Source organism: Erinaceus europaeus, chromosome 19 (assembly GCF_950295315.1).
Source record: "Erinaceus europaeus chromosome 19, mEriEur2.1, whole genome shotgun sequence".
Taxonomy (NCBI): domain Eukaryota; kingdom Metazoa; phylum Chordata; class Mammalia; order Eulipotyphla; family Erinaceidae; genus Erinaceus; species Erinaceus europaeus.
The window spans coordinates 59201159-59228318 of NC_080180.1; the positions used below are offsets into that span (position 1 = coordinate 59201159).

At 43.1% G+C, this 27160-nt stretch overlaps 1 protein-coding gene across 7 annotated transcripts in view; it reads left to right on the forward strand.

Moving 5' to 3' along the window:
- Nucleotides 1-27160, forward strand: part of INPP4B (inositol polyphosphate-4-phosphatase type II B) — a 672916-nt gene that overhangs the window by 381390 nt on the left and 264366 nt on the right. For all 7 annotated transcript variants that reach the window (XM_060179039.1, XM_060179034.1, XM_060179038.1 and 4 more), the window contains exons 18-22: nt 1192-1315; nt 2349-2466; nt 7790-7930; nt 10017-10114; nt 26263-26375. In XM_060179039.1, coding sequence (XP_060035022.1) covers nt 1192-1315; nt 2349-2466; nt 7790-7930; nt 10017-10114; nt 26263-26375 — 594 coding nt within the window. The remainder of the gene's footprint in view (nt 1-1191; nt 1316-2348; nt 2467-7789; nt 7931-10016; nt 10115-26262; nt 26376-27160) is intronic.

The following is a 27160-nucleotide window of genomic DNA, read 5'->3' on the forward strand; positions in this document are numbered from 1 at the left end:
TAGGATAGGAGCGGTACAACTCCACACAATTCCCACCACCCAATCTCCATATTCCATCCCCTCCCCTGATAGCTTTCCCATTCTCTATCTCTCTGGGAGCATGGACCCAGTGTCATTGAGGGTTGCAGAAGGTAGAAGGTCTGGCTTCTGTAATAGCTTCCCCGCTGAACATGGGCGTTGACTGGTCAGTCCATACTCCCAGTCTGCCTCTCTCTTTCCCTAGTAGGGCGTGTCTCTGGGGAAGCTGAGCTCCAGGACACATTGGTGGGGTCTTCAATCCAGGGAAGCCTGGCCAGCATCCTGGTGGCATCTGGAACCTGGTGATTGAAAAGAGAGTTAACATACAAAGCCAAACAAATTGTAGAGCAATCATGGACCCAAAGCTTGGAATAGTGGAGAGGAAGTGTTAGGGAGGTACTCACTGCAAACTCTAGTGTACTTCTGCTTTCAGGTATATATTTTGCAGTACTTTATGGATACGTGTGAACATAAGCTCTCTCTCACAGAAACTGGTGTATATCTAGGTTATGGGACTTTGTTAGAAAGTGAACCACCTGAGATGAAATTAGAGTGTACTATAAAAGGAAAGGTCTCACCCGAGTAATGAAGCTGAAGGGTTGTCATTCCACATGTGAAGTCTCTGGACACAGTCTGAGATGAAGCATGTTGAGGTGGCAATCGTTGCGTTGGTTAGGTTGTGGGCAGCGGATGCAATATTATTTGATATGGATTGGGAGAGGCATACGGGAAAGTGGGCCCTATCCAAGGGTTCCAGGACTGGGGGAAGTTGGGGCTCTATAGTGGAGATGTGAGGTTCCTGCTGTCTTAGGGTTCAAAAAGACAATCGATAGTTAATGTTCTCATCACATTATTTGGTAATTGGGTTAACTTTGAAAAGTCCTTTTGTTATGGTTTGCTGTACAGTACCCAGTATCTTGTATATAGCTGTGCTATTGGATGCCTCGGCCCCTTTCATGGGCACTGCCTTGCCCCAACCTTTGACACCCAGCCTCGCTAAAGAACACACCATCAGCTGCTTCACAGCAGTTGTGTAATAGTTACTGTTTTTGTCACAGGCACTGGAAAAGTTTAAAGGGAACATTTGATGCTGTGCGAGTCTTGAAATGTGTTTAAATTAAACGAATAAGGCCACTGACCCAGATAAATCTCTTCAATAATTTTTTTTTTTAGCTTGCTGGGTTGGTTTGTGGTTTCGTCATCAAACTGCACACGAGTTTGCACGACCCCAGCTTCCTCCAGCAACTCCGCACAGTGGGGCTGATGGTACAGTATGAAAGCCTGCTCAGTACATACAGTGAGTATCCTCTCAGCCCCCATTAACATTCTGTTCCTGTTCACAAGGGTTTGATCTGTGGGCTCTTGTGTTGAGCACAGACATGGGGAGTCAGAGCTCTCACTGCATTCGGCGTTGCAGGGACCATGCAACTTGGAGCTGTCTCTGCATTCATTCACTTTGAGGCCGAACTCCTACCCTCCTCCTTTGGGCTTGGAAAATAGAATTCTGGATTATTTCAATAGAGGAGCCCTGAGTAGCCATCTGGCTGTTTTAATATAAAAGGCTCTTTGCCAGTAGAGTTCAGTGCCTGGATTTTCCAGCCCCAGTCCTGTAATGTCTAGAAGTGAACTCTTCAATACCGTTCAAGTGGCCACTAAGCACTTGGAATGTATCTGCTCCCAGTCAATTGACTGGATTCCCCAGGCCGGTCAAAGGAAGCGTTTCATATGAAGAATTAATTGCCTGATAGTGATTTATTGATGAAATAGTATTTCAGATGTATCGGATGAAAGGGAAATACATCATTAAAATTGCACACTTGACCTGTTTAACTCTTAAACAGTCACCTGCTGGGAAATTCAGACTCTGTGTGTCTTACAGGATCTGCCCACTGGACAGGGCTGTTGTAGCAGGCCCCTCTGGGGTTTTATTTGTCAGCAGATTGAGAAATGAAGCCTAGTGTGAGCCTGAGGCACGGAGCTTCAAATGAATTGTGACTCTTCGTTCTAGAAATCAAATGTCAGCCCCAATAATGGAGAGAGATCTGTATGATATGTGGTCTCATAAAGAGTTTAAGGTTTCTATCCATCCCCCCCAGCTACAGTATTCATCCCCTCCCCCTTCCCCAGAGCTGGGTCCCAATGTAATGGTTCAGATTTCACCACTGAAAACCTTCAGCATACCAGGAAAAAGCATCTCGAATGGATTTTCTGCATTCAGGAATGTGTTCACTAAAGTGCTGGAACTAATATATGCAGCAGGGGCTGGGAGTCCCAAGCGACATTTTCTTCAAATGGCATGTCTGTAACCAGGTTTCTGCTCCCTCATTTAGGTGATGAAATTGGGATGCTAGAGGACATGGCTGTTGGCATTTCCGATTTGAAGAAAGTTGCCTTTAAAATAACTGAAGCCAAATCCAATGACGTCTTGCCGGTGGTCACGGGACGGAGGTAAATGGTATCTCTCAGAAAGAGTCAGCTTTCGGGATTGTTTTTAGTAACCCCTGACAGTGATGACCTGGGGAACTAAAGTTTAGTTTAGAAATGCTTTGTCCTGGGGGTGGGGTGGTAGCACAGCAGGTTAAACACACCTGGTGCAAAGCGCAAGGACCGGCAGAAGGATCCCGGTTCAAGCCCCTGGATCCCCACCTGTGGGGGGGGGGTCACTTCACAGGTGGTAAAACAGGTCTGCAGGTGTCTCTCTTTCTCTCCCCCTCTCTGTCTTCCCCTCCTCTCTCCTTTTCTCTCTGTCATATCCAACAGTGAATGACATCAACAACAATAATAATAATAACCACAACAAGGCTACAACAATAAGGGCAACAAAAGCGGGGAGAATGGCCTCCAGGAGCGGTGGATTCATGATGCAGGCACTGAGCCCCAGCAATGACCTGGGAGGCAAAAAAAAAAAAAGTCTTTCCTCTCTGGGTGACAAATACACATAGGTCATGTGAGAGTGTAGCTTTTGGAAAACACCTAGAAGTCTCTGGAATGTTTCTAAGTGATTTGGGAGTGAGGTCGGCATGGCCCTGCTCCCCTTTACAATATGAGGCATTCAAAAACATATCAGGCAGGAAGACGTTTTTCTCTTTATTGCTGTCTTCTCTAAAGCTCAGGATGTTTCTACTTTTGCTGGAGTCATTTGGCTAATAGCATCATAATTCTTGACACGGCTTCATATTAGATCCTGTTAAAAGCAGCAGTGTTTTAGAAAAGTTATATTCCTATGTCAGGGACATATGCCACCATTTTTCTTAATTATTTTTGACAATTCACTCCCAAGCTGAGATTTCTGAGAATTGTGTTAAATAAATAGCTTCATAGGCCAGTGCATGATGGGCTCAAGATCAGAAATAATTAAGAAAAATGATGGTGCCCAGAGTGAATTATCAACAGTCATATCCTATGGAAAATTGTTTTAATCAGAAATCTTCCAAAGTTTAGCCATTCTGATGATAGCAGTTTTACTTTTTGTGAAAATGTATTTATTTGTTGACATCTCCAGTGGGGCTGAGAGCCAGTGTGGTTCCACAAGGTGTTTTTGTTGGTTGGTTGGTTGGTTGGTTTTTTTCTTGAGAGAGGGAACGATATAAAGTGAAAGAAAGATAGGGAGAAGGAGAACCTTTTTCCAGCATTGATCGTAAAGCTTGCCCCTGTGGGTGAGAACCAGGGACTTGAACCTGGATCCTTCTGTGTTATAACACACGTGCTCTATGAGATGAGCCAATACCCAGATTGTGTGTGTGCGTGTGTGTGTGTGAGAGAGAGAGAGAGAGAGAGATAATGGAGAATTGTTCCTGCATATGCTATGCCGAGGATGAGACCTAGGACCTCAGGGGTACAAATTCTGTGCTCTGGTGCTGACTGATGCCAATTATCAGAAATATTAATGTAAATGTGGGGTCAGGCAGCGGCGCACCTGGGTAAGCACACACATCGCAGTGCACAAGGACCCAGGTTCAAGCCCCTGGTCCCCACCTGCAGGGGGAAAGCTTCAGGAGTGGTGAAGCAGGGCTGCAGGTGTCTCTCTGTCTCTTGCCTTCTCTACCTCCCCTCCCCTCTCAGTGTCTCTTGTCTCTATCCAAAAATAAAAAATACATATTTAAAAAAGAATTTAAATGTTTCAGGTGGGATACCTGAACTTTGAAATATTTTTCAGCTCTTCTCCTCGTACTTTCAGATTACACTGAAGAAAGGTGAGTTTTCCATTTCATGCTAGAGAAAGATGAAGAAGTGACTAATTATAAAAGTTCAAACTGGGATCAGGAAAGTAGCTCCCTGGCTCAGATCACATGACCCGCAGGCCTGAGGCCCCAGAGCCAGTCCCTGGGGCAGCCATAAGCTGGTGCTGAGCAGTGTCCTAAGCTTGTTCACTTTCTCATCCACATAGATATTTTTAAATAACATGCAAATTTAAACTAAACTTGTTTTCATGTTTGTAGTAAATATGAACTAATCTCTTTAAATTCCCCTATGACAGATGACCACAGTGATCCACATCGGAATGAAAGATGACAATTTCTTGCACGTAAAGAAAACTCACGGTCTCATAAAACTAAGTCCTTCATCTGCAAACTAATGCTTAATTCTCCATTCACTGGAAGATAGGGGGATGGAATTGTTCATACACACAGCTGGAAAACAGGGCCGCTCTGCATTGCTGTGAAGAGCATTGTCAAAAGCCTGGCTGGGCTATGGCTATTTTTATCCATCCAATAAGGGGCCTTGCAGTCCAAGCAGAGCAGGGAAGGCTTTTTCTAGGCCGTATCTAAAATGCAAACGTTGTCATACTGAGCTGAGGAATGAGGCTTCTAGATCAGGGACAGGAGCAGCCTATCTGATCTTTTCCCTTAAAAAAAAAAAAATTGAAACTGGACAGGACTTATTCAGCTAAGATGGTTGGAGCCTGGGGCTAGGTGGTGGCAGACTGACTTGAGGCATGTTACCATGTGCAAGGACCCTAGTTCAAGGCCCTGGGCCCCACCTATTGGAACATCATGACTATTGACGCAGTGCTGCAAGTGTCTCTCTTTCTCTCTCCCTCTCTCTCGTCTCCATTGATTGCAGTTTTCTTTCTGTCTATCTAGTAAATGAATATTAAAAAACAACAAACAAACAAAAAACCTATGGTTGGTATCTGGCTATTTGCCCCTGCTCTGTGCTTGCATTCAGCTGGGGAGGCCGTTTGCTGCCATCAGAGGGCGCCACATAGTTTGGCCTAATGAGTTGAAAATAGCACCTTTGTCCAGTCAGCAGAGGATTAGATAGTTGCACCAGCCCTAAGGGTGTCTTAAAGAGTAATCGGCTTGGACTAAATTTAACAAAAATCCCCAGATGTTTGCACAGAGACACACAAAGTATCGTTTAGAGACCTTAGTAAGTTGCAGTGCACAGGGAGCGTTCATGCAGGTTAGGTGACAGACCTCCACAGGATGGCGGATAGAGCCGGTGCCTTGCTATCTGAATTCTGGCTCTTCTTTTTTGTAGAAATTAACAAATTAACATTTAACGTGGGGGCTGGGTGGTGGCGCACCTGGTTGAGTGCACATGTTATAGTGCGCAAGGACCCAGGTTTGAGCCCCCAGTCCCCACCTGCAAGGGAGAAGCTTCACGAGTGGTGAAGCAGGGCTGCAGGTGTCTCTCTGTCTCTCTCTATCACCCCACTCTCTCTCTCTGTCAATTTCTGGCTTTCTCTATCCAATAAAATAAAGATAACAAAAAAAAACTTAAAAAAAACCAATTTAACGTGAAGCACCCACAATGTCCAAAAGGAATTTTATAACAGAAGAACAAAGGGGTGAGAGACAGAGAGAGAGAGAGAGCTCATCGGGCAGGGTCTGTGTTGTGCCTTGTGTGCGACCCAGCTTCAAGCCCTGGTACCACAGGGGAAGTGCCAGGGCACCAAAGGAAATACTAATGCTGTGGGGTCTCTCCCTCTCACTTCTTCTCTCACTCTCTCTGTCTCTCCATCCGAAAGAAAACATAGTAGCCCCAAATGGTGAAATCACATATGTCTGTTGCCCTCAATCCAAGAAAATAAATTAATTGAGCAAAGTTAGAGAAATACTTTCAGATTTTAAAATTGATTGCACAGATACAGTTACATGCCGACAGCAGAAAGAAAGGTGGAAAGAGTTAACAGAAGGGGTGGGTAGATGAGTGGATGGAGAGAGAGAAGGAGTCACTGTAAGGTAGAGAGTGTAGGTACAGAGACATATACATATAAAAGCCAGTGAGACCGAACTTGTATTCCAGACATTAACTTGTGAGTTACTTTCAGAGATCATTTATTTTTGACAAAGCTTCCCGGGCAATTCCTTGGAGAACTGGGTCTTTAAAAAAAAGTTGCCGTAAGGAGGTCAGCCAGTGGTGCACTCAGTCAAGCACAGGCACAGGGGCTCAGGTTCCAGGCCCTGATGCCCACCTGCACTGGGGCAGCTGCATGAGCTGGAAGCAGGTCTGCAGATGTCTTTCTTTCTCTCTCCCCTTCTCCTCTCAAACTCTCTCCTAAATTTAAACAAAAGGCCTCAGGAGCAGTGTATTCATGGGGCCGGCACGAAGCCACAGCAATAATCCTGGTGGCACAAACAAATCAACAACAGCAATGAAGTTTATACACTGATTATCTCTGTACCAACAGAGGAATTCAGTACCTCAGTTTGTGCCACACCCGAAAATGAACTAGCAGTGGATGATGAGTCTAAATATAAGAGCTAAAATTGCTCAGTTTCCAGGAGAGAATAGTTATAAGTTGGAGTGGGGAAAGAATTCTTAATGTCAACCTAAAACTCATAAAATAAACATGCAATGGAATTTCATCAAACTTGTTGATTTTTCAGTGTCAGAAATATCATTTTAATGAAAAACACAAGTCACTAATTTGGAGGGAAAACTCATGTAACTTACATATTTAATATGCAGACCACATGAAGGAATCTTACCACTCAATAATAATGAGACACAAGGCCTAGTTTTAGAAATGGGCAAAGCGTTTGACTAGATATTTTATCAAATGGCTTATATGTGTATGAAAATGAGCTGCCATTTGTCATCAAGAGAATCCACATTAAAGCCATATTCTAGTATCACTGCACTCAGAGAATAATCTTCATGGTTAAAAAAAGGGGAGGGGAGGCAATTGCAGAGTGCTGCTTAGGATGTGAAAACATGATGTCCTCATTCAGTGCTGGTGAGAAAGCAAGATGGCCACTGCCTCCTTGGAAACCTTTTGGCAATTTCTTTAAAAAAAAATAAATTAAACCTCAAATTACTATGTGACTTTTGGGTGACCATATTTCAATTTTCCAAACCAAGTCTTGGGAGTAGTTTCTAGTGGAAAAGTGCTGCTGTTGTATGCAAATAATTGCACAATAATCAGTGGCACCGGTCTCCACCACATAAAGGGTCACTACTTAAGTACTGAAACTATTTCAATTCCATCGGGTCATCAGAAGCAGGGAGATTCATCAATAATCAGAGCCAGGGCCATGCTTAAAAGTGTAATCAGTGCTTTGGTCGTTTCACTCTGTTGCAAAATCCATTCTGAAATAACTTGTCTTCTTTGAGATTTTACAAAAATGATATCAGCAAGTCAAGAGCACAGCGCTTTCTACCAAACAACATCTTAGTGAAGCAGCTAGCCGATGCTTATACCACAGAGTATAAGCTGCTGGTGGCCCCAAGCCCAAATCAGCTCCGTGTTCCAACAAATGTATCGTTTCTTTCCTGAATGCTACATATGTGAAGGAAACTCTATGTCCTCTGCTGTCTGCAGGGAGCACTATGTCGTGGAGGTGAAGCTCCCGGCCCGGATGTTCCAGTCGCTGCCCCTGCCGATCAAAGAAGGGCAGTTGCTCCGTGTGCACCCGGTCCTCTTCAACATTGGAATCAACGAGCAGCAAACCCTTGCTGAGAGGTAAGCTTTCGGTGTAAGACTGGAGTCCCATGGGCCTTTCCAACTGTGAAGAACGCATTGGGAAATACAGCACATTTCTGTACCCAAGACCCGAGTAGATCCATGGGTAACATGTCCCCCCAATTATATATTTATTTACTTAATTTTTATTTATTTGTCAGATGGAGACAGGGAGAAATTGAGAGGAGGGGAAGATTGAGAGTAAGAGAAACAGAGACACCTGCAGACCTGCTTCACTGCTCCTGAAATATCCCCCCTGCAGGTGGGGACCAGGGCCTCAAACTCAGGTCCTTGTGCATTTTAACATGTGTGCTAAACCAGACACACCACCACCCGGCCCCTTTTTATCAATCTCAAATTATCGGTCAAGAGCAAGAGATATACAGTCAAATTTAAATGTGGCAAAACAAAGAGGGATAATACTTTGGCACCAATACTAAGATACTCACACAGGCTAGCTTCCTTCCTGTGTTCAGATACCCAGATATGAACATCAAATTTTAGAATGTTCTAGATTTTTTACGCTATTTATTAGTCAGAGAGAGAGGGAGGGACGGAGGGAGGGAGGGAGTGAGATAGAAGAAGAGGGAGGAGCAAGAACCACACTACCACTCTGGCATGTGCAGTGTTAGGGATCGGACTTAGGACATTCCATGCTAGTACACTGTAAATTCAGCTAGTCAGAATTTTCTAGATCTAAAACAGTCTGTTTTTTTTTCCTTTTTATGTTATTTATCAAAATAGTTGTTACTGGAGTTGTGTGGTAGCACCCGTTTTAACAGTCATTTGCTGAAGCGAGAGCTATTGAGGGCTGGCAAGTAGCTCACTGGAACAGTGATCTGTTTCTCAGGTTTGAGACCAGCCACCACAGTTCTGAGGGAAGATTTTGTGCTGTGTGATCCATCTCTGTCTGTCTGTCTCTCTCTCCCTTATTTCTCTCTACCTAATAATAATAATAATAATAATAAAGCAGGGCCAAGTAGTAGCGCACACAGTTAACTGCCCATATCATCATGCACAAAGACCCAGGTTCGAGACTCTGCAGAAGGTACATTTCATGAGTGGTGAAACAGGCCTGTAGGTGTCTATCTCTCTCTCTCCCTCCCCTCTCAATTTCTCTCTCTCCTGTCAAATAAAAATTTTTAAAAAATGATAAAACTGGTCACCAGGAGCAGTGGATTCGTCATGCAGACACTGAGCCCCAGTGATAACCCTCACGGCAAAAAAGAGAAGAGTAAATGAACAGTATATTTTTTATAATCCCAGAGTAATTATTTGCTCCTCTTATGTAGATATCATCAAAAGCAGGATTAAGAGTTAAAGTTTATATAACATGTTTTGAAGCATTTCAGAGAGAGAATTGGCTGGTTTTCTTCAAGGCCTAACTGGAGACATTTATCCAAAAGTGAAACTCTTAGAATTTGTTAATGTTAGTATCTAACATGTTTTTTTATTTATAATTCACTCTCTATACTGCTTTCCCTCAAAGGTAGGAGTTTAAAGTGCCTAGAATACTTTGTACCATGACTAGACAAGTATACATTTTTTTTTCTCTCTCTCTTTATTGGGGTAGGGGGATTTAATGGTTTATAGTCAATATGCCTTAGGTTTTTACTAACATCTTAGACTAAACTGAAAATACCACATATTTTTTTTAGCCCTCCTGAATTTGAGTGATGGTCAAGGTGCCAGGTTCTATCTGTTTTCTAGTTCTTTCTTCTTCCCCTATTATCCAGATAATATTTTCTGAACAGCATGCATTTTCTTAATTCTCACTTGCCAGTTACAAAATTACATGACAGCTTTGTGCTGCAAGTTTAATTTCAAACTGTGTGGAAGCTATTAATCTCTTTTCTCACAGAATGCATAGATCAGAATGTAATTGCATTCACTGTGTAGCATAAAAGTCTTCTTCAGTAATTAAGCACTTTTGCAGATCATTATCTGAGATCAGACTGTATTTCCATTGTCTATGCATATCTGTCTCAAAGCAAGTGCTGCGCTTGAAGTACATGATGGTGACAAAGTGTCAACCCATAACTATTTTTCTTGGTGCTTTTTTTGTTTGTTTGTTTGTTTGTTTTAGGTTTGGAGATGTCTCTTTGCAGGAAAATATTAATCAGGAAAACTTTGAATTCCTGAAAGACTATTGCACGATATTTATGGAAAAGATGCCTACTGATTGTAAGTATGTGTGTTTGTGAGAAACCAGTAGAAATGTATTGATTATAATCTATTATAATTTATTGACTATAATTTATTGATTATAATTTATTGGTTATAATCTTTGGGGCAAGTCAGACATGCAGAGTCAGTGGAAAACAGAACCTGGAGTAGGTGCATGTGGGTGTCTGAGAGTATCTGCTTCAGGTGACCGATCCCCATGGCAGTGTGGGGTGCCTCCTTCCCTGATTGATTGCATGCTTGAAGGTGTCTTAATGCTCAGGCTGGAACACTGGTTTCTGTAAAGTATATATTAGACCATTTAATAGTCTCATTTCGGTAGTCTTTGCACATGGAAACAGCTGTTACAACTTATTGTAACTGGTATAATCTTTCCTGGTGTTCAGTCCTAGCAATTGGCAAGAGGAAGAGAGGTGCCTCTCTTCTTTTCAACCTTCTTTAGAATAGTCTGGTGATTACCAACTAATCTATTTTAAAATCACCATTTCATTTACAATAAATATTCAACCAAACTGAGATATTCTCCCCAACCTCCATCTTCCTTGTATGTTCAGTGGCAAAGAAGTCCATACTAGTGAAAGACTTGGTAGAACTTAATAATGAAAATTGGGATGATATCTCTCCTTCTCTTAGAGAATTTTTTTTCTGGAGTTATCAATTTCCATTTGGTGGATGTTGCTTGAAGCATATCATTGTGTTAGGCTCAATGCAGGTCACTATAGACAGTGAAAGATGAAATTTATGGGCTTTTAAAGAGGGCACATATGTATATATGTGAGAGCCTTGCCCAATGATAGTTTATAAATGAGTGATCTAATGCAATCGAAGAATGGCCTGCAATAACTCTTTGAATCACTTTCCAGAATGTCAGTTGTAATTTTGGCTATTCGTGCTTTTTGTGAATAATTTTGTGTTTTCTGTTATTGATCCAACTTATGGTTGTGCTGTTCTCTGGAAGATTAATTTTAAAGAAATTCTTTAAATAACTGCCTATGTAGCCCTTATAAAAAGTGAGAACTCACCCAGGAGGTAGCCCAGTAGATAAAGCATTGGGACAGCAGGCATGAGATACCAAATTTTATCCCCAACAACCAGTGTTATAGTAACATTCTGGTTCTCTCTCTCTCTCTCTCTGTCTCTCTCTGTTTCTGTCTCTCTCACTTATAAACCCTTTTTCAAAAAGAAAAACGAGAACTCATATATGATAAGAATAGACAATCTATAAATGTAAAGAACTCACAAAAAATGGAGAATGATTACTGAACTTTGGGGTCACACAGCATCACTATAGCAAATGAGAAGAGTACCACCCAGGAAGGATTAGTAAGGATTGAAGTTGAAGTTGAAGAAAAATGAAGATAAAAGAGAAGCTGTTGGGGTGGGTGATGGTGAATCACTGATGACAGATATCTGATGGAGTATTTTTAATTAAAACATGGAATGCATTCATATGATGGACTTTTAAAGAGGAAACATATGTATATAAACATACCAAAGTCATGCTCCCCAAGGATACTTAACAGTGAATACAAAAACAAAAAAATGAAAGTGATAAGCCAATGCCAGAGTTTTCTACATTGTTTTCTGCCTTTAGTTTTTCAAGACCAGGGACATTTCAGAGCTATGACATAGGGATAAGGGCTTGCTTTTGGTTCTTCCTGAGATTCCAGAGGATGCTGTAAAGATAAAACCTCTGGACCTTTCCAATAAACCTTTATAGAACCCCAGGATAGAGCAGAGATCTAGACTTGCATCTGAGACAGAATATGACTAGGTAGGGAAAGTAGTACCCAGACTTTTAGGAAAATAAAATACATCATGTTCGGTGAACTCCATGACACCTGGGATATTCCAATGAAAGTTCCCAGAAGTCTTTTAATATTGATCTTCTCTATGTTCATGTTAATAGTTCTGAATGAATGTAGAGTTCAATTTAGGGATGTTTTTCAGAGCATGGAGGTCCAACACTGCATATAAACAAGGCTTCCCACTGTCCTGTATGACTTCAGAGAAATGGCCACTAAAAAGAATGATTTTTGTTCACGTTTACTTTTCTAACTTTAAAACTCAAATCAATCTTGATTTTTCCTGTTATCCTATTATAGTTTTAAAGCATAATAAAATATTGATTTTTTATAGATTTTTTTAAAGAGATTTACATGTATTCGGATGTTCTGTGACTGAGCTAACATCTAGTTAGCAGGGCACAATTCATTGAAACCAAAGTATTTTTGTATCCTCTGAATGTATACTTCAGTTAATGTTTTTCAGTCTTAGTATTTTTTGTTTTGCCTCCAGGGTTATTGCTGGGGCTCGATGCCTGCACCACGAATTCACTGCTCCTGGGGGCTATTTTTTTCCCAATTTTTTGCCCTTGTTGTTTTATCATCGTTGTGGTTATTATTAGTATTGTTACTGATTCATTGTTGTTGGATAGGTCAGAGAGAAATGGAGAGAGGAAGGGAAGACAAAGACGGGAAGAGAAAGATAGACACCTGCACACCTGCTTCAGCACTTGTGAAGGGACTCCCCTGCAGGTGGGGATCCAGGGGCTCAAAACGGAATCCTTATGCTGGTTCTTGAGCTTTGTGCCATGTGCGCTTAACCTGCTGTGCTACTTCCCGACCCCCCAGTCTTAGTATTTTGATTAAGCTTACCTATCATGTGAAAAGAAGACGATGGGAAGTAAGTTTGCTCAGTTAAATATAAGCTTAAGGAGAAATGCATTATAAATCTAAAATTCAGAACACTGTGGAATATGGAAAAGTAAGCAGATTTCACTGAAAGAAAACAAACATCAAAGAAGACACAGTTTCCCAGAGATTTGATGGCAGAGATGGAGATGAGAGTGAGACAGGAGATGATAGCTTCGACTAGCCTCTTTGCACTAAAATAATAATAATAAATTCTTAGTAGCCATTTCAGTCAGGAAAATGAATCTTCTGGAAATTGCAAAGTATTTGGCAAAATTCAGGAGAAAAATGAAAGAAATTAACCAGAGGTGAATGTAGCCACTCAGAATGAGTTTAGTGACAGAAGGCTGCTAATAACCTGATGTTAAAGGGACAGAAGTGTCATACATATAGTGTCACCAAGTGCACAGAGGTTGGGTTCATGGAAGCAGAAGTTACCTACTGGGAGCTGTGAGATGGAGACGCCATGACCAGTTCCATAGACTCCTAAGGAGCAGAGAGATGGGGAGAGGAACAACTGCCTTCTGTGTCCAGCTCTCCCTTGTCCTTCTGAATCTTTCCAAGCCAAATAAAAGCAGAAGTAAGAGATAGGAGCACTCCACCTGAGGGGTTGGGTGAGACTACTCATTAGAAAGAGCAGAATGGGAAAGGGGATGCATAAATTTGAGGAGAAATCTGCTGCTTCTCAGAATAATGGACCCTGGACCATACAGTCCCTCTTCTGCCCTCTTTCAAGAGGAAAAAAAAAAATCACCCAGATCGAATCCATATCAGGATGTGGGGTTGACCATTTGGATTTAAAAGCCTGCCCCACCCGGATGTTTCTGCTGTTAGGGAAAGATTGAGAAGAACCCACTTTGGCATGTGTGATGGTAGGTAGGCATTTAGTTGTCAGATTGTAAATCTGTGTTTTACATTTCACTGATGCTCTAGACATGAATCTAAAAGCAAGGAAAACTTCCCAGAATATTAAAATGGTGGCACCTTTTATTTATTTGCTGTGTCGCAGACATTTATTGACCTAAGTGAAATGTGCATAGAGGTAACTCAGCTGTCATTAGCATTCTGGTGAGGATGAACTGACCTTTATTTATTATGTCAAGCTAAGTGACATGTCTGTGATTCCTAAATCAGAGTCTAATCTGAATATTACAGATGGAGCTGAGTATTCCATTTTTGAAATGGAAGATAAAGAAAAAGATAGGGCTTGAAGGCTTTCTTAAGTTAGTATGTGGACATCCTTCCAGCAGTAAGGAAGCATTAGTATTGCATAATTAGCTTACTGCTCCTAATTTCTGTTTACACAGATCTCAGCACTGATAACTGTGTAGACTTCCAAATATGCAAATGAAAAGTTCCAGTTAGTCATCCAAATATTTTGCTTCTTCCATTTCAAACATATGTGTATTTGAAAACATTCCTCTGGCTGAGGGATTTTTCACACATTATCCATGTGTTAGGTGTGGTACAGACACACAAATATGGATGAAAAGGACAGGCCACATGGGGAAATTAAGTGGCAAAACTACCCTGCCTTCAAGCTGGAGATGCTCCCAAGAGGGAAAATAAAAGCAGAACTCAGAGATGATTGGATGTCTCCATCTTTGCTCCAACCCAATATTTGTTCTTATTTTTTAATCCACTCTGACCACTGAAAGGTTTGTTCGTTCGTTTGTTTGTTTGCTTGGTTGGTTTTTTGCCTCTAGTCTCTGGAGCTTGAAACCAGTACTACTACGAAGCTCCTGGTGGCCGTTTTTTCTTTTTCTTTCTTTTTTCCCCCCATTTTACTCAGTAAGACTTGAGAAAAATTGAGAGGGCGTGGGGAGATAGAGAGGGAGACAGATAAACACGTGTAGACCTGCTTTGCCACTTGTGAAGTATCCTCCCTGCAGGTGGGAGGGGTTGGTCTTAGGTCCTTGCGTGGATCCATGTGCTTAGCACTGTGTGCACTTAATCGGATGCACTACTGCTCAGCCCCACCACTGAAAGTTGTTTTGCTAGTGTAGGGGGTATAAATGGGAAGAGAGGAATGCTGACCTTGACCCCCACACTAGTTGTGAGAACACTCATATCACAATAGACCATTTTTTGGAAGCTGGGTTGTGACGACATGTTTCTTTCTTTCTTTCTTTCTTTTTTTTTTTTTGCCTTCAGGGCTTCCGCTGGGGTTCAGTGCTAGCACTATGAACTATGAATCCACTGCTCCTAGAGGTTACTTTTTTTCCTTTTGTTGCCCTTGTTTATTGTCTTTATAGCTGTCCTTGTTGGCTAGGGCATAGAAATGGAGAGGAGGGGAAGACAGAGAGGGAGAGAAAAAGATAAACACCTGTAGACCTGCTTCACCACTTGTGAAGCGAACCCCCTGCAAGTGGGGAGCCGGAGGCTCAAACCCAGAGCCTTGAGCCCATCTTTGCACTTCATGCCATGTGCGCTTAACCCACTGTGCTACTGCCTGGCCCCTGTGACATATGTTTCTATTGCCCTGTCTCCAGGGCACAGAACTTGTCACCCTCCACTGAGATGCCCTCCAAGAAGTGCCCTCCACAGAGGACAGCAGCCTCGCTCAAAGTCTCCACTCAGCCCAAGTCTAATGACTGGCCCATGGTGGAAGATATCTCAGCTCCTTCATTTGAATGGAGGCTACACTGAAGCCTTTGTGGGGTGCCTGGTCCTGGTTTCATCTCTGGAACCATCTGTGTCGGAATTTCTAAGTTGCTAGAGCCAGTGCCTGTTTCTCTCCTCAGATAACTGGTTCTAGGAATGGCTCCGGTATGGACAGTGCCTTTATGCACTTGTTCTGGCTCTTGTGGTGGTCAAATGTAGGGACTGGAAAACTGAGCTGGGAGGGAAGGAAGGAGGAAGGCACAGTGGAGCAGAGGCAAGGTCGTGGTTAGCTTCTGTAGATGGCCGTACTAAGAGCACAGACCACGGAAAAGTCACTGGCAAATGCTCAGAGATGTCTTGTGTGATAAGTGGATGCTAGTCAGCAAGGAACAGCCCAGAAACTAGTTCTGGGGACAGGGTGTCTATGGGAGAGAGAAGCGGTGCTTCACATGTGCTGTGTTTGCCTCTCAACAATCAAGAGGATTTCAATGGAATGTCTTCTTCAGAGAGTGGTGCCAAGCTCGGTCACAGGTCCAAAAATGTGTCAGCATCACAGCAACACTGTCCGCTGTGTCTGACCCATGAATGGTCCCGAGGGAGATCTGGCAAGTGCACATTCCCTCACTGTGCCTGTCGGTACTTAACCTGGAGTCCACGTGCATGGATACGCTCAACAAGGCGCCCACAAAGCACAAGGAGAAAGACACAAGGAGACATTTGCACTTCACCACTTGTGAAGCTTTCCCCCTGCAGGTGGGGACCTGGGGGTTCGATCCTGGGTCCTTGTGCACTGTAATGTGTTCACTCAACCAGGTGCACCACCACCTGGCCCCTCCACCCAGTTCTCTTCAGTGCCAGAACAACAGCCCTCAGTAAGGCAAAGTGGTTTCCTCATGACACAAGTGCCACATCAGAAGACTGAACTGGGGGGCCGTGTAAAGCCTCTTCCCATGCCCACCTATCTGCTGTGCAGAAAACAATCTCGAGTGCCGTGAGGCCACCCACCATCCTTGACAAGCAGCAGTAGGTGGGAGACTGCAAAAGCATATGGTGAAGGATTCCTCAAGGAAATTAGCAAAGTTCAGTCATTCTGCTGTCTCTCCCTCCCACCCCCATACTCCCTAGCATAACCCCTAGCACTGCAAAAACGGTATCATCTGTTTTCCATCTACACCATGGCCCGGCCTCGCGTGAGCTTAATGTGCAGCTTGGCGATACGAGAATCCGGCATGAAGCCCAGCCAGTCTATCTTGGCGTTACTCTCCATCGCACCCTGTCATTTCACGAACATCTCATAAAAACTGCAGCAAAGGTGGGCGCGAGGAATCACATCATTGCAAGACTGGCCAGCTCCTCATGGGGCGCGAGCGCTTCCACACTACGATCATCCTCTCTGGCATTATGCTATTCCACTGCAGAATACTGTGCCCCAGGATGGTTCCGTAGCCCCCATGTCCACTTGGTCGATTCCAAATTATATTCCTCCATGAGGATCATTTCTGGAACCATCTGTTCCACCCCGGTTCCATGGCTGCCAGTTCTTAGCAACATCGCCCCGCCAGATATTCGTCGGGATGCGGCATCATCTAAGTTCATTTCCCACGTCTACGCTCAACCGGACCTGCCAATATACGCGGATATCTTCGCCCACCCTGTTCAACGCTTGACGTCTCGTCACCCAATCTGGTCCCCTACGCCTACACTGAACTTCTCTGTTCCAGACTCTTGGAAACAGAGTTGGCAGTCAGCTGAGGTAAAGAACAAACACCTCATCACAGACCCCTGCGAGCATCAACCCGGCTTTGACCTAGCACGTTATGATTGGGCCCTCCTCCATCGCTATCGAACAGGCCATGGCCGGTGCGCCGCTATGTTCCATCGCTGGGGAGCCAGAGACGACCCGAACTGCCCCTGCGGCCATAGACAGACTATGACCCACATAGTCAACGACTGCCACCTCTCCAGATTCAAAGGAGGTCTCGAAACTTGACATCAGGCTCAACCTGACGCTGTTGACTGGCTACGGAAGAAGGGCAAACGCTAGAAGAAGAAGAAGAAGAAGAAGAAGAAGAAGAACCCCCATACTAAGCCCCTGGTCCCATGTGTGCAATAGCGACTGAAGGAATTCCAAGAGCAATTCTCATATGTGGCTTTTAATTCAGTTTAACAGTTGCCTTTAAAGTCTGACTTTTCCTTTGCTCTGGGTGATGCAGCCTCAAAATTCATTTAAGAGTAAGTGATGAAATTGCCAGGGTCAAAAATATTATTCAGCTCTGATCACATTGGGAGCCTGGTATTTGATTTCTTATATTGCCTTTTTCACAGATTGTCAAGTGAAAATACAATTTAAATAGTGTTGGCTTCAGCAGGGTTTTCTTCTCTTTATGTTTTTTTTAGACTCTATATTTTCTAAAAGGACATCATTTTCCAATTCTAAGAGATCTCCATGGCTTTTACCTAACTCTGTGTATTTGCTTGCTAGTACATTTAACTGTACTGGCTTTGTGATTAATTATAGAAAAGAGCTTAACAGGGGCAGGGGTAGGTAGCATAACAGTTATGCAAAGAGACTCTCATGTCTAAAGTTCTAAAGTCCCAGGTTTAGTCCCCTGCACCACCATAAGCCAGAGCTGAGCAGTGGTCAGGTTAAAACAAAAAGAAGAAAAAGAAAAAGAAAAAAAAAAAAAAAAAGAGCTTACAGTGCAGAATGGAACAGTAACCAGGGTAGGCTATGGATGTGTCATCCTTGGTGTGTTTGTTCATTTGATTGGTTTCTTTATACTTCACAGTGCAGACCTTCCTCCGTTGTCTTTATTGCTGTTGATTGTCATTTGTCTCTTACTTGGTCCTGTGGCTTGCTGTGCACTACTGGGTTATTTACTGGGTTGTTTACTGGGTTATTTACAGTTATTTATTTATGTGGTAGGGGGAAGAGTTGTGTCATTGTTGCTGTGTTTACAGATGAAAGTGGAAAGGATTTAAATGGAATGTTTTCTTCAGGGACAATGTGATCTTAAGTTTACTGAGGTTAAATCAGACTCGTTTTATTTATGCTCACCTGTCTGTGGATTAGCCATTCACACTGGGTGAATGGGGATGGTCTGTCTCTCTACTCCTGAGACCTGGGCTGGAGACAAAGAAGAAAGGCCAGGCTCACATGAAGAACTACAGCGTTGTGACTTCTGCGGGTTTCTGTATCCTCATTCTGAAACCTGGGTCAATGTCACTAAGTGTGGGGACAGATCTACATGCCTGTCCCTAAGCAACCCCGATTGCACCATGGATGTGTCAGAGCCATTGACTTTAAAGTAGAAGTGTGATTGGTCCCAGGTAAATATGGGACCTGCCAACCAGTAAAACATGGATGGAACCAGTGCTGGGAAGGCAGTTTCATTGCCACTTGGTCCTGGACTCTCTCTAGCAACATGAAGTCACTGGCTCATGAACAGATGGAAATGCTTCCTTGGCCTCTTTCCCTGTTCAGGCAGCTGTTCATTCACGGTCTAGTTGCTGTTGCCTGGTGGCAGCCCCTGCCTTTGGCTCTGATCAATGTCATATTCCAGACTTATGAGGGAAGAAAGTCCATTGACATAGGAGAAAGGAACAAATGTTAGAGCCGTGGAACGTGATGGGGTCAGAGTGCAGACTCAAATCCCAGGGAGAGGAGCAGTTGTACCAATGTGTCAATAACTGTACTGTAATTCATTTACCCTCACAAAATTATTTTTAAAAATCCCATTGACAAAACAAAAAGTGGGAACTAAAATGTGATACTGAACTTGGGTCTTCTGGTCCCTTGGGGTGGGGGAGGGAGAACACTGAGGGTGTGTAAATGTTTCTGGTCAGCATCTTTGCATATGTGTGTGTGCATAGGAAAGAGCCCTCCCTCTTCTAGATAAATTCTGACTTTTGTTTGAGAAAATATACTGTGAGGAACTGAAAAAAGTAGCCTGTCCAAGGTTGTGAACTCTTAAGAGCCACCATTGTCTTCTCCCTGTGTTTTTCAGAGTTGACACAGAATTTAATCCAGTAGCCTCTTCTGCCAAGACATTTTATTAATTGCTTTCCTCTCCCAGTCGATTGAGCATGACAGGGTCAGTGTTCTCACAGTACACTTGGAAAATGGGGACAGAGGGTAAAGCAACTTCTCTAAGACTGCACGTCAAAGCAGGGGTATGGTGGGCCGGAAAATGAATCTTCCTAGAGTCTTTGTCTGATGCTTTCTCTAAGATTTATGAAAGTTCCAAAGAGACAAAATAGAACAGATTATAAAATAACAAATACTAGAGGAAACCCATCACTAAACTTCAGAAATCCTGCAAGAAATATGTATTTCCAGCTGGGGTAGAAATCTCCCTTTCCACTATTTCTGGTTCCCAGCCCTAACCTGCCCTCAGAGAAAATCAATATCCCGAATTTTATATTCTGCTCTACACACTCCCCACCCAGCATTTGTCTCCAGTATAAAAAAGGTCTAACTGTCACACATTTGAGTTTATAGTGTTTGCAGTGATCTTGTAGGAATTATCCTGTCTCTGGCATGGTTATGTGCAGCATGGCTCTTGGTAGATATCCATGAGAAAGCGTGTCACATGTTCTTTCCATTTTTCTGTATCTGACGTCATATGGTACAAATATGTAACAGGTTATCTAGGCACTTAAAAACACTTAGATGTTTCCTTGCTCTTGTTTAATACTAAAAACAAAACAAAAAAAAGTGATGTGAAGCGCACGCTCAACCTTTTCACCTTCTGATTGCTGTGTTGAACTGCACTTTCAAGATGGTGCTCATGTGTGCTGGTCCCGAACCTCGCCAGTCCTTGCTAAGTTCATTGTTAGAGCAATGCGGCTATGAGTGGTAAAAACAATATATATCTGAAAGATTTACCTTGGGGAGGCTCTAATCTTCAAACCAATCCGAGGTCTGTGGGCATCCTGGCATTTGGTGATAGGTCAAGATCTGTCATTATATCTTGAGCTCTCACCTGCTAATCCATAAACTAGTCAGCACTGATGCTACTTCTTGACAGAACCAGAACTGGAATTCTGTGGCTTGTAGGATTTTTGTCCAGTTGAAGATGATTGGCAGCAACTAAAGTGTTGGACTGATAAGGATGTACACTGAATAAAGCAGGTCTTTTCATTACAGAAATAGGAAGTATTGAAAATAAAAATTTAAGGACCTCAAAATGACTTTTCCTCCTTAAAAAAAGCATGCTGTGGGGTGAAAGTGCTGACTCTCTGTAGACAGTCTTGCTAGTCTGTTGGGCAGTAGCTGGCTAGCTCTTCAGTGTAGGTCTGCAAGTCTTAGATTCTATAAGAAATGCCTTATGTCAAAATATGCATGCCAACAATGAAACCAGCTTATTCTGAAAATATCACTGTATTTGTTCTAGAGCCTCGCTGACTTGTTGTAGTCCATACGAGCACTGCTGTTCAGAACCAACTAGGAGAGAAGATTCCAGACAGATCTGGGGACTATGACTAGCATAAAACTGGGGAGACTAGTGTTTTATTTCTTTCTTTTTTTTTTTGATTTTTTTTTTTCTCCTCCAGGGTTATTGCTAGGCTCGGTGCCTGCACCATGAATCCACCGCTCCTGGAGGCCATTTTTCCCCCTTTTTGTTGCCCTAGTTGTTGCAGCCTCGTTGTGGTTATTATTGCCATTGTTGACGTTGCTTTGTTGTTGGATAGGACAGAGAGAAATGGAGAGAGGAGGGGAAGACAGAGAGAGAGGGGGAGAGAAAGATAGACACCTGCAGACCTGCTTCACCGCCTGTGAAGCGACTCCCCTGCAGGTGGGGAGCCGGGGGCTCGAACCGGGATTCTTACACCGGTCCCTGCGCTTTGCGCCACGTGCGCTTAACCCACTGCGCCACCGCCCGACCCCCTGTTTTATTTATTTCTTATTTGTCACAGTCTCTTCCTCTGATACTGAATCTTGTGAAAAGTCACATAGATGTCTTGAACATAACTTTGCCCTGGATGAATGCTTTGTAGCAGTTTCCTTATTGACCTCGTGATCAATCAAATCAGTTTGGTGGGTTGGGATCAGAAGTCACAATATAATAATGTGGAATAGAACATGTTCAAGGAATATTATACGCAGCCAGGGTAAGTATTATTTCATAGCATCTAATGTGTGTGAGAGAGAGAGAGAGAGAGAGAGAGAGAGAGAGAGAGAGAACACAATGGAACATCTTGTAAAGTGAAATTTGTACTCTGCATTTCTCCCAGGAACATTTGAAAGTCATGTATACTGAAGAATTTCACTAAGTGTCCCTGCAATTTCTTTTTTTTAAAGTACTTCTTTTTTAAATATTTATTTATTTATTCCCTTTTGTTGCCCTTGTTGTTTTATTGTTGTAGTTATTATTAGTGATGTCATCATTGTTGGATAGGACAGAGAGAAATGGAGAGAGGAGGGGAAGACAGAGAGGGAGAGAAAGATAGACACCTGCAGATCTGCTTCACCATCTGTGAAGCGACTCTCCTGCAGGTGGGGAGCCCTACAATTTCTACACATACTCATCTCCATATTGACAACTTACCAGATGTTTCCACTTTTGGGTTCCTTAGGATCTATCCCCAGGAGAGGAGTTGCAGAACCATAGGGCAGGTCCACTTCAAGCCTTCTGAGAGTTCTCCAGACTGTTCTCCACAGAGGTTGGACCAATTGACATTCCCACCGGCAGTGCAGGAGCGTTGGACAGTGGCATTTTCCCCTTGACCTCGAGTATAGCTCCCTCTCTGTATGCAGAAAGTGCTACCTTTACTGGAAACCCTCCTGCCACCTGTTGTTGACCACCGCTTCCTCAGGACCTGATGAGACTTGGTGCCAGCACAAGTCCACTGCTCCCTGTGGTTTTTTTCTTTCTTTTCTCTCTTTCTTCCTTTTTTTCTTTCTTTCTTTCTCCCCTTCTTTCTTTCTTTCTTTCTTTCTTCCCTTCTTTCTTTTTTTTCCATTTTGATAAGACAGGGAAATTGAGGAGGGGCAAGTGGAGGTAGGGAGGGAGAGAAAAAGACACCTGCAGAACTGCTTCCCCCCCCCACTCATGAAACTTCTCCTCTGCGGGTGGAGGCTGAGGTCTTAGACTCGGTTCCTTATGCATGGTACTGTGCTCTCTCAACCAGCTGTACCACTGCCCAGCCCCTCCAGTTTGGTTCTTTTGGATAACTTCCTCTACTTTTTCTGGATCTAAAAATCAAGAACGACTCAGATGTAATGCTTTAATATATATAATATATTAAATATATAATATAAAATATATGACATATATATTGCTTTGCTGTTGACTGATAGAAGACTGTCCAGGTAGAAACAATAAACTGTTTTTCTCTGATGAAGTCAGAATAAATATATAGTGTGCTTTTGCTTTGCTTATTAACCGTTGATAAACAACTAGATAGAACATGTATGTTTTAGCTAGCAAGAAATAAGTACAATGCATGACTTAGAAATAACACAGATGTAATCAGAAACATGCCTTGCAAATAACAAGTGTTAACTATAAAACATGTCTTGGAAATAACGTCATAATAACTGTGAAGTGTGTTGATTCTAGGATAGTGATTCAACTAAATATGGGTCAAAATGCAAAAATAAAACATTTTGGTGCAAATTAGAGAGTGAGAAGCTCACTGAAAGTAAAGCTTACTGCTCTCACATCCTGTGATCTAATTCAACTTTGGATCATCTGAGTAGAGGACAGGGAAATGTCTTTTTCTTCGTGGTAACTGGACAGTCTCTGTTTTGAGTCTCAGTTAAAGATCTTGAAGGTCAAGGAGATAGCTCACGTGGTGAGCATAGGCCTTGAATGCCTGAGGCTCCTGGCTACATCTTGAGCACCATGTATACCAGAGAGATGCTCTGACTTCTGTCTCTCACTTAAAAAAATCCCTGTCACATGTGAAATAAATAAAATTTAGAAAATCTCTTGGGCAGGTGGCGGGGGAGATAGCATAATGGTTCTTTCATGCCTGAGACTTCAAAGTCCCAGGTTCAGTCCCATTCAAGAGCTGATGTTTCTCTCTGTCTCTTTCTCAAAAATAAATAAATAAAAAGAAATGAATCTCTTGGGAATTCTTCGTCCCACAGTATGTGTATCTAGCCAGAGAGTGCATTTTTATTACTATATTAGCACCAAAACTCTCTCAAACATCTTTTTTTTTTACGAGCCAGGTACCTGGTTAAGTGCACAAGGACCCAGGTTGGAGCCCCTGGTCCCCACCTTCAGGGAGAAAGCTTCACAAGTAGTGAAGCAGTTCTACACGTGTCTCTCTGTCTCTCTCCCTCTCTCTCTCCCCCTCCCCACTCAGTTTTTTTTTCTCTCTCTCTTTACCCAATAATAAAAATATACAAAAAAAATATTTTTGCATCATTCTTCAATGATCTTTCTCTTCAAGCCCGCCTCCCCCACTCTCAGGGACATGTGTCTGAGTGTCCATAGCCTTGGGACTTACAGAAAGCACAGACATGCACTCTGCTACTGTGCTCGGGTTACTAATACGCACGGAGCTGAGCTCTCTGTCTGCTCTCTTGTCCATTGTCTCACATAAATAATCACTGTTGCCTCTGTGCTGTCCCTCCCCCCAAGCTCTACCTTTGCTCCTTAATAACACCTTTTCTCAACCAGGATCGACTTTGCCCTCGGGGGATATTTGACAATGCCCTGAGGTACTTTGTTTACAGTGGGGAGTGTGTTCCTGGCCTGGGAGTGATGAGTGTGAGAGATGCTCTACAGCACAGATAGTGAACCTCTCCCCACACTGCAGGCTGTCAGTGCCACCAAGCTTGACCTTGAGCCTGAGCTTGGTTGAGCTTGAGGCAGCTAGCTCTCCTAGAACCTGGCTTCCTGTGTGTGTGTGTGTGTGTGTGTGTGTGTGTGTGTTTTTTATTTAAGGAAGGATTAATTAACAAAACCATAGGGTAGGAGGGGTACAACTCCACACAATTCCCACCACCCATTCTCGATATCCCATCCCCTCCCCTGATAGCTTTCCCATTCTCTATCCCTCTGGGAGCATGGACCCAGGGTCATTGAGGGTTGCAGAAGGTAGAAGGTCTGGCTTCTGTAATTGCTTCCCCGCTGAACATGGGCATTGACTGGTCGGTCCATACTCCCAGTCTGCCTCTCTCTTTCCCTAGTAGGGTGTGTCTCTGGGGAAGCTGAGCTCCAGGACACATTGGTGGGGTCTTCAATCCAGGGAAGCCTGGCCAGCATCCTGGTGGCATCTGGAACCTGGTGATTGAAAAGAGAGTTAACATACGAAGCCAAACAAATTGAGTAATTATGGGCTCAAAGCTTGGAATAGTGGAGAGGAAGTGTTAGGGAGGTACTCAATGCAAACTCTAGTGTACTTCTGCTTTCAGGTATATATTTTGCAGGTATATAGTTTATGGATACGTGTGAACATAAGCTCTCTCTCACAGAAACTGGTGTATATCTAGGTTTTGGGACTTTGTTAGAAAGTGAACCAACTGAGATAAAATTAGAGTGTACTATAAAAGGAAAGGTCTCACCCGAGTAATGAAGTTGAAGGGTTGTCATTCCACACATGAAATCTCTGGACATAGTCTGAAGCATGTTGAGGTGGCAATCGTTGCGTTGGTTAGGTTGTGGTCGGTGGATGCAATATTATTTGATATGGATTGGGAGAGGCATACGGGAAAGTGGCCCCTATCCAAGGGTTCCAGGACTGGGGGAAGTAGGGGCTCTATAGTGGAGATGTGAGGTTCCTGCTGTCTTAGGGTTGAAAAAGGCAATCGATAGTTAATGTTATCATCACATTATTTGGTAATTGGGTTAACTTTGAAAAGTCCTTTTGTTATGGTTTGCTGTACAGTACCCAGTATCTTGTATATAGCTGTGCTATTGTATGCTTCTGATCTACTTGGTCTAGGCTTTTGAGAGAGTCCGCATATCAAATACACAGCCTATATATTAAAAAGATTCAGTTTGTGTTTTGAAAAACTTTGAGACATACAATTGATTTTCCCCCTCTCATATTAATTAACTAGTGATTTATATGTCTACATTTTGCAAGGAGTGTACATAAACACCATTCCCACCACCAAAAGACTGTGACCCATCCCTCCCACCCACTCCCACCCCCCAGTGTCCCAGGGATGGTGAGGGGTAGACATGTGGCTTCCTGTTTTAACTGAACTTTGATTTCTCCTGCTCCTGGGGTCTGAGTTTTTCTTCATGATTGAAGGTAACTTCTCAGCAGCCAAAACTGAGAAGCTTTTGTAATATCGTATGTTGTCTATCTCATACCTTGACTGAACTGAAATAGCAGCTGTCATCACACACACACACACACACACACACACACACAAAATCCTTTGTTGATAAAAAAATGGATTGGATGGGAAGTTGATGTTGATGGGATATGGGGGAAACTGAGGCATAATTCTAAGCAAAGTAGAAACTGTGTGACCATCCTTGGTCAATCTTACTTCACAGCACACATGGAGTCTGTTGTTGTGAACATTGTATTTGCAGGTAGGCAAGAGAACACACACTTCACCACGCATGAGGAGTGGGGTCAAGTGTGCCAGTCACCACCTGGGAGTATTAATGGGAGGAAGCTTCACAAGTGGTGAAGCCAGCCGTTCTGTGGTGTCATCTCTCTCTCTCTCTCTCTCCCCCTCCCCTTATTGCTCTCTGTCTCTCACCCTCTGTCTATCAAGGAAAATAAGTCACTGAGGAGAGCCATGGAGGCAGGAACCAAGCCCCAGAGATAACCCTGGTGATATAAAAATGACAAATGTATAACTAAGTAGATAAAAGACCCATGAGCGGGTGAATACTAATTCCTTTTCCCTGTTTTCTTCTTCTTTTTCAGTCATTTCCAATTTTCAAGAACAAAATGATTTAAAAGGATTGCTAGAAAATCTCCATCAAAATATCCAGGCCAAAAAAAGAAAAAATGTTGAGATCATGTGGCTGGCTGCAACGGTAAGCTGACCTCTGTCCCTTCTCATTTGCCATCCCCATGGGGACCAGCAGGCACGATTGGACATCTGCTATGTAGGATCCAGCCTCTGCCCTTTGGGCTAGCAGATGCCATCTTTCATTATCTGAGCATGAGTTAATGCTCAGTCTTGCTGATGCTATCCAGAAGGCTTGCACACAAACAAGCAGATTCATTCAATGTGAAAGAAGCTTGCCCATTGGCTCTTCCTGTGGTCCTGGAGTCATCTGATACAGGACAGTTACAGTGACATGTCTTTGATGCTCTTGACATTGTCTGTTGCAAAGCCAGTGGCCCATATCAGTTAGGATTGTGAAGGGCTCCTCCAGAGGGCCTATGGTTTCAACAGAATGGGGCTCTCTCCTCCTCCCAGCCTCAGCAAGCTCCTGGACAGATTGTTGAATTCGTGAGCCAAATGTGTTTGTTAATTTAGATGTTGGCATGGAGGCATGACTGTTGGGTGGTTCCCAGTGCAGTGAGCTATATTATTCCATGGTTCTCTCGCAGTTAAGGGAACCCCAGGGGCACAAGTTCTGCCTGTGTTCCCATCCAGGTTTCCTTCCACAACAAGGAGGAAGCAAGCTCTTGTTTGGAAGCTAGTCAAGAACAGGTCAAGTAAATTTACATATTCAGACACACAGACGCTTTCATTAGGAGAAGATCTTTCGTTTCTTTCTTTCTTTCTTTCTTTCTTTCTTTCTTTCTTTCTCTCTTTCTTTCAGAACAAGCACAGACAAGGATGTATGTGGTGAATGCAGGCTTGTAGTTA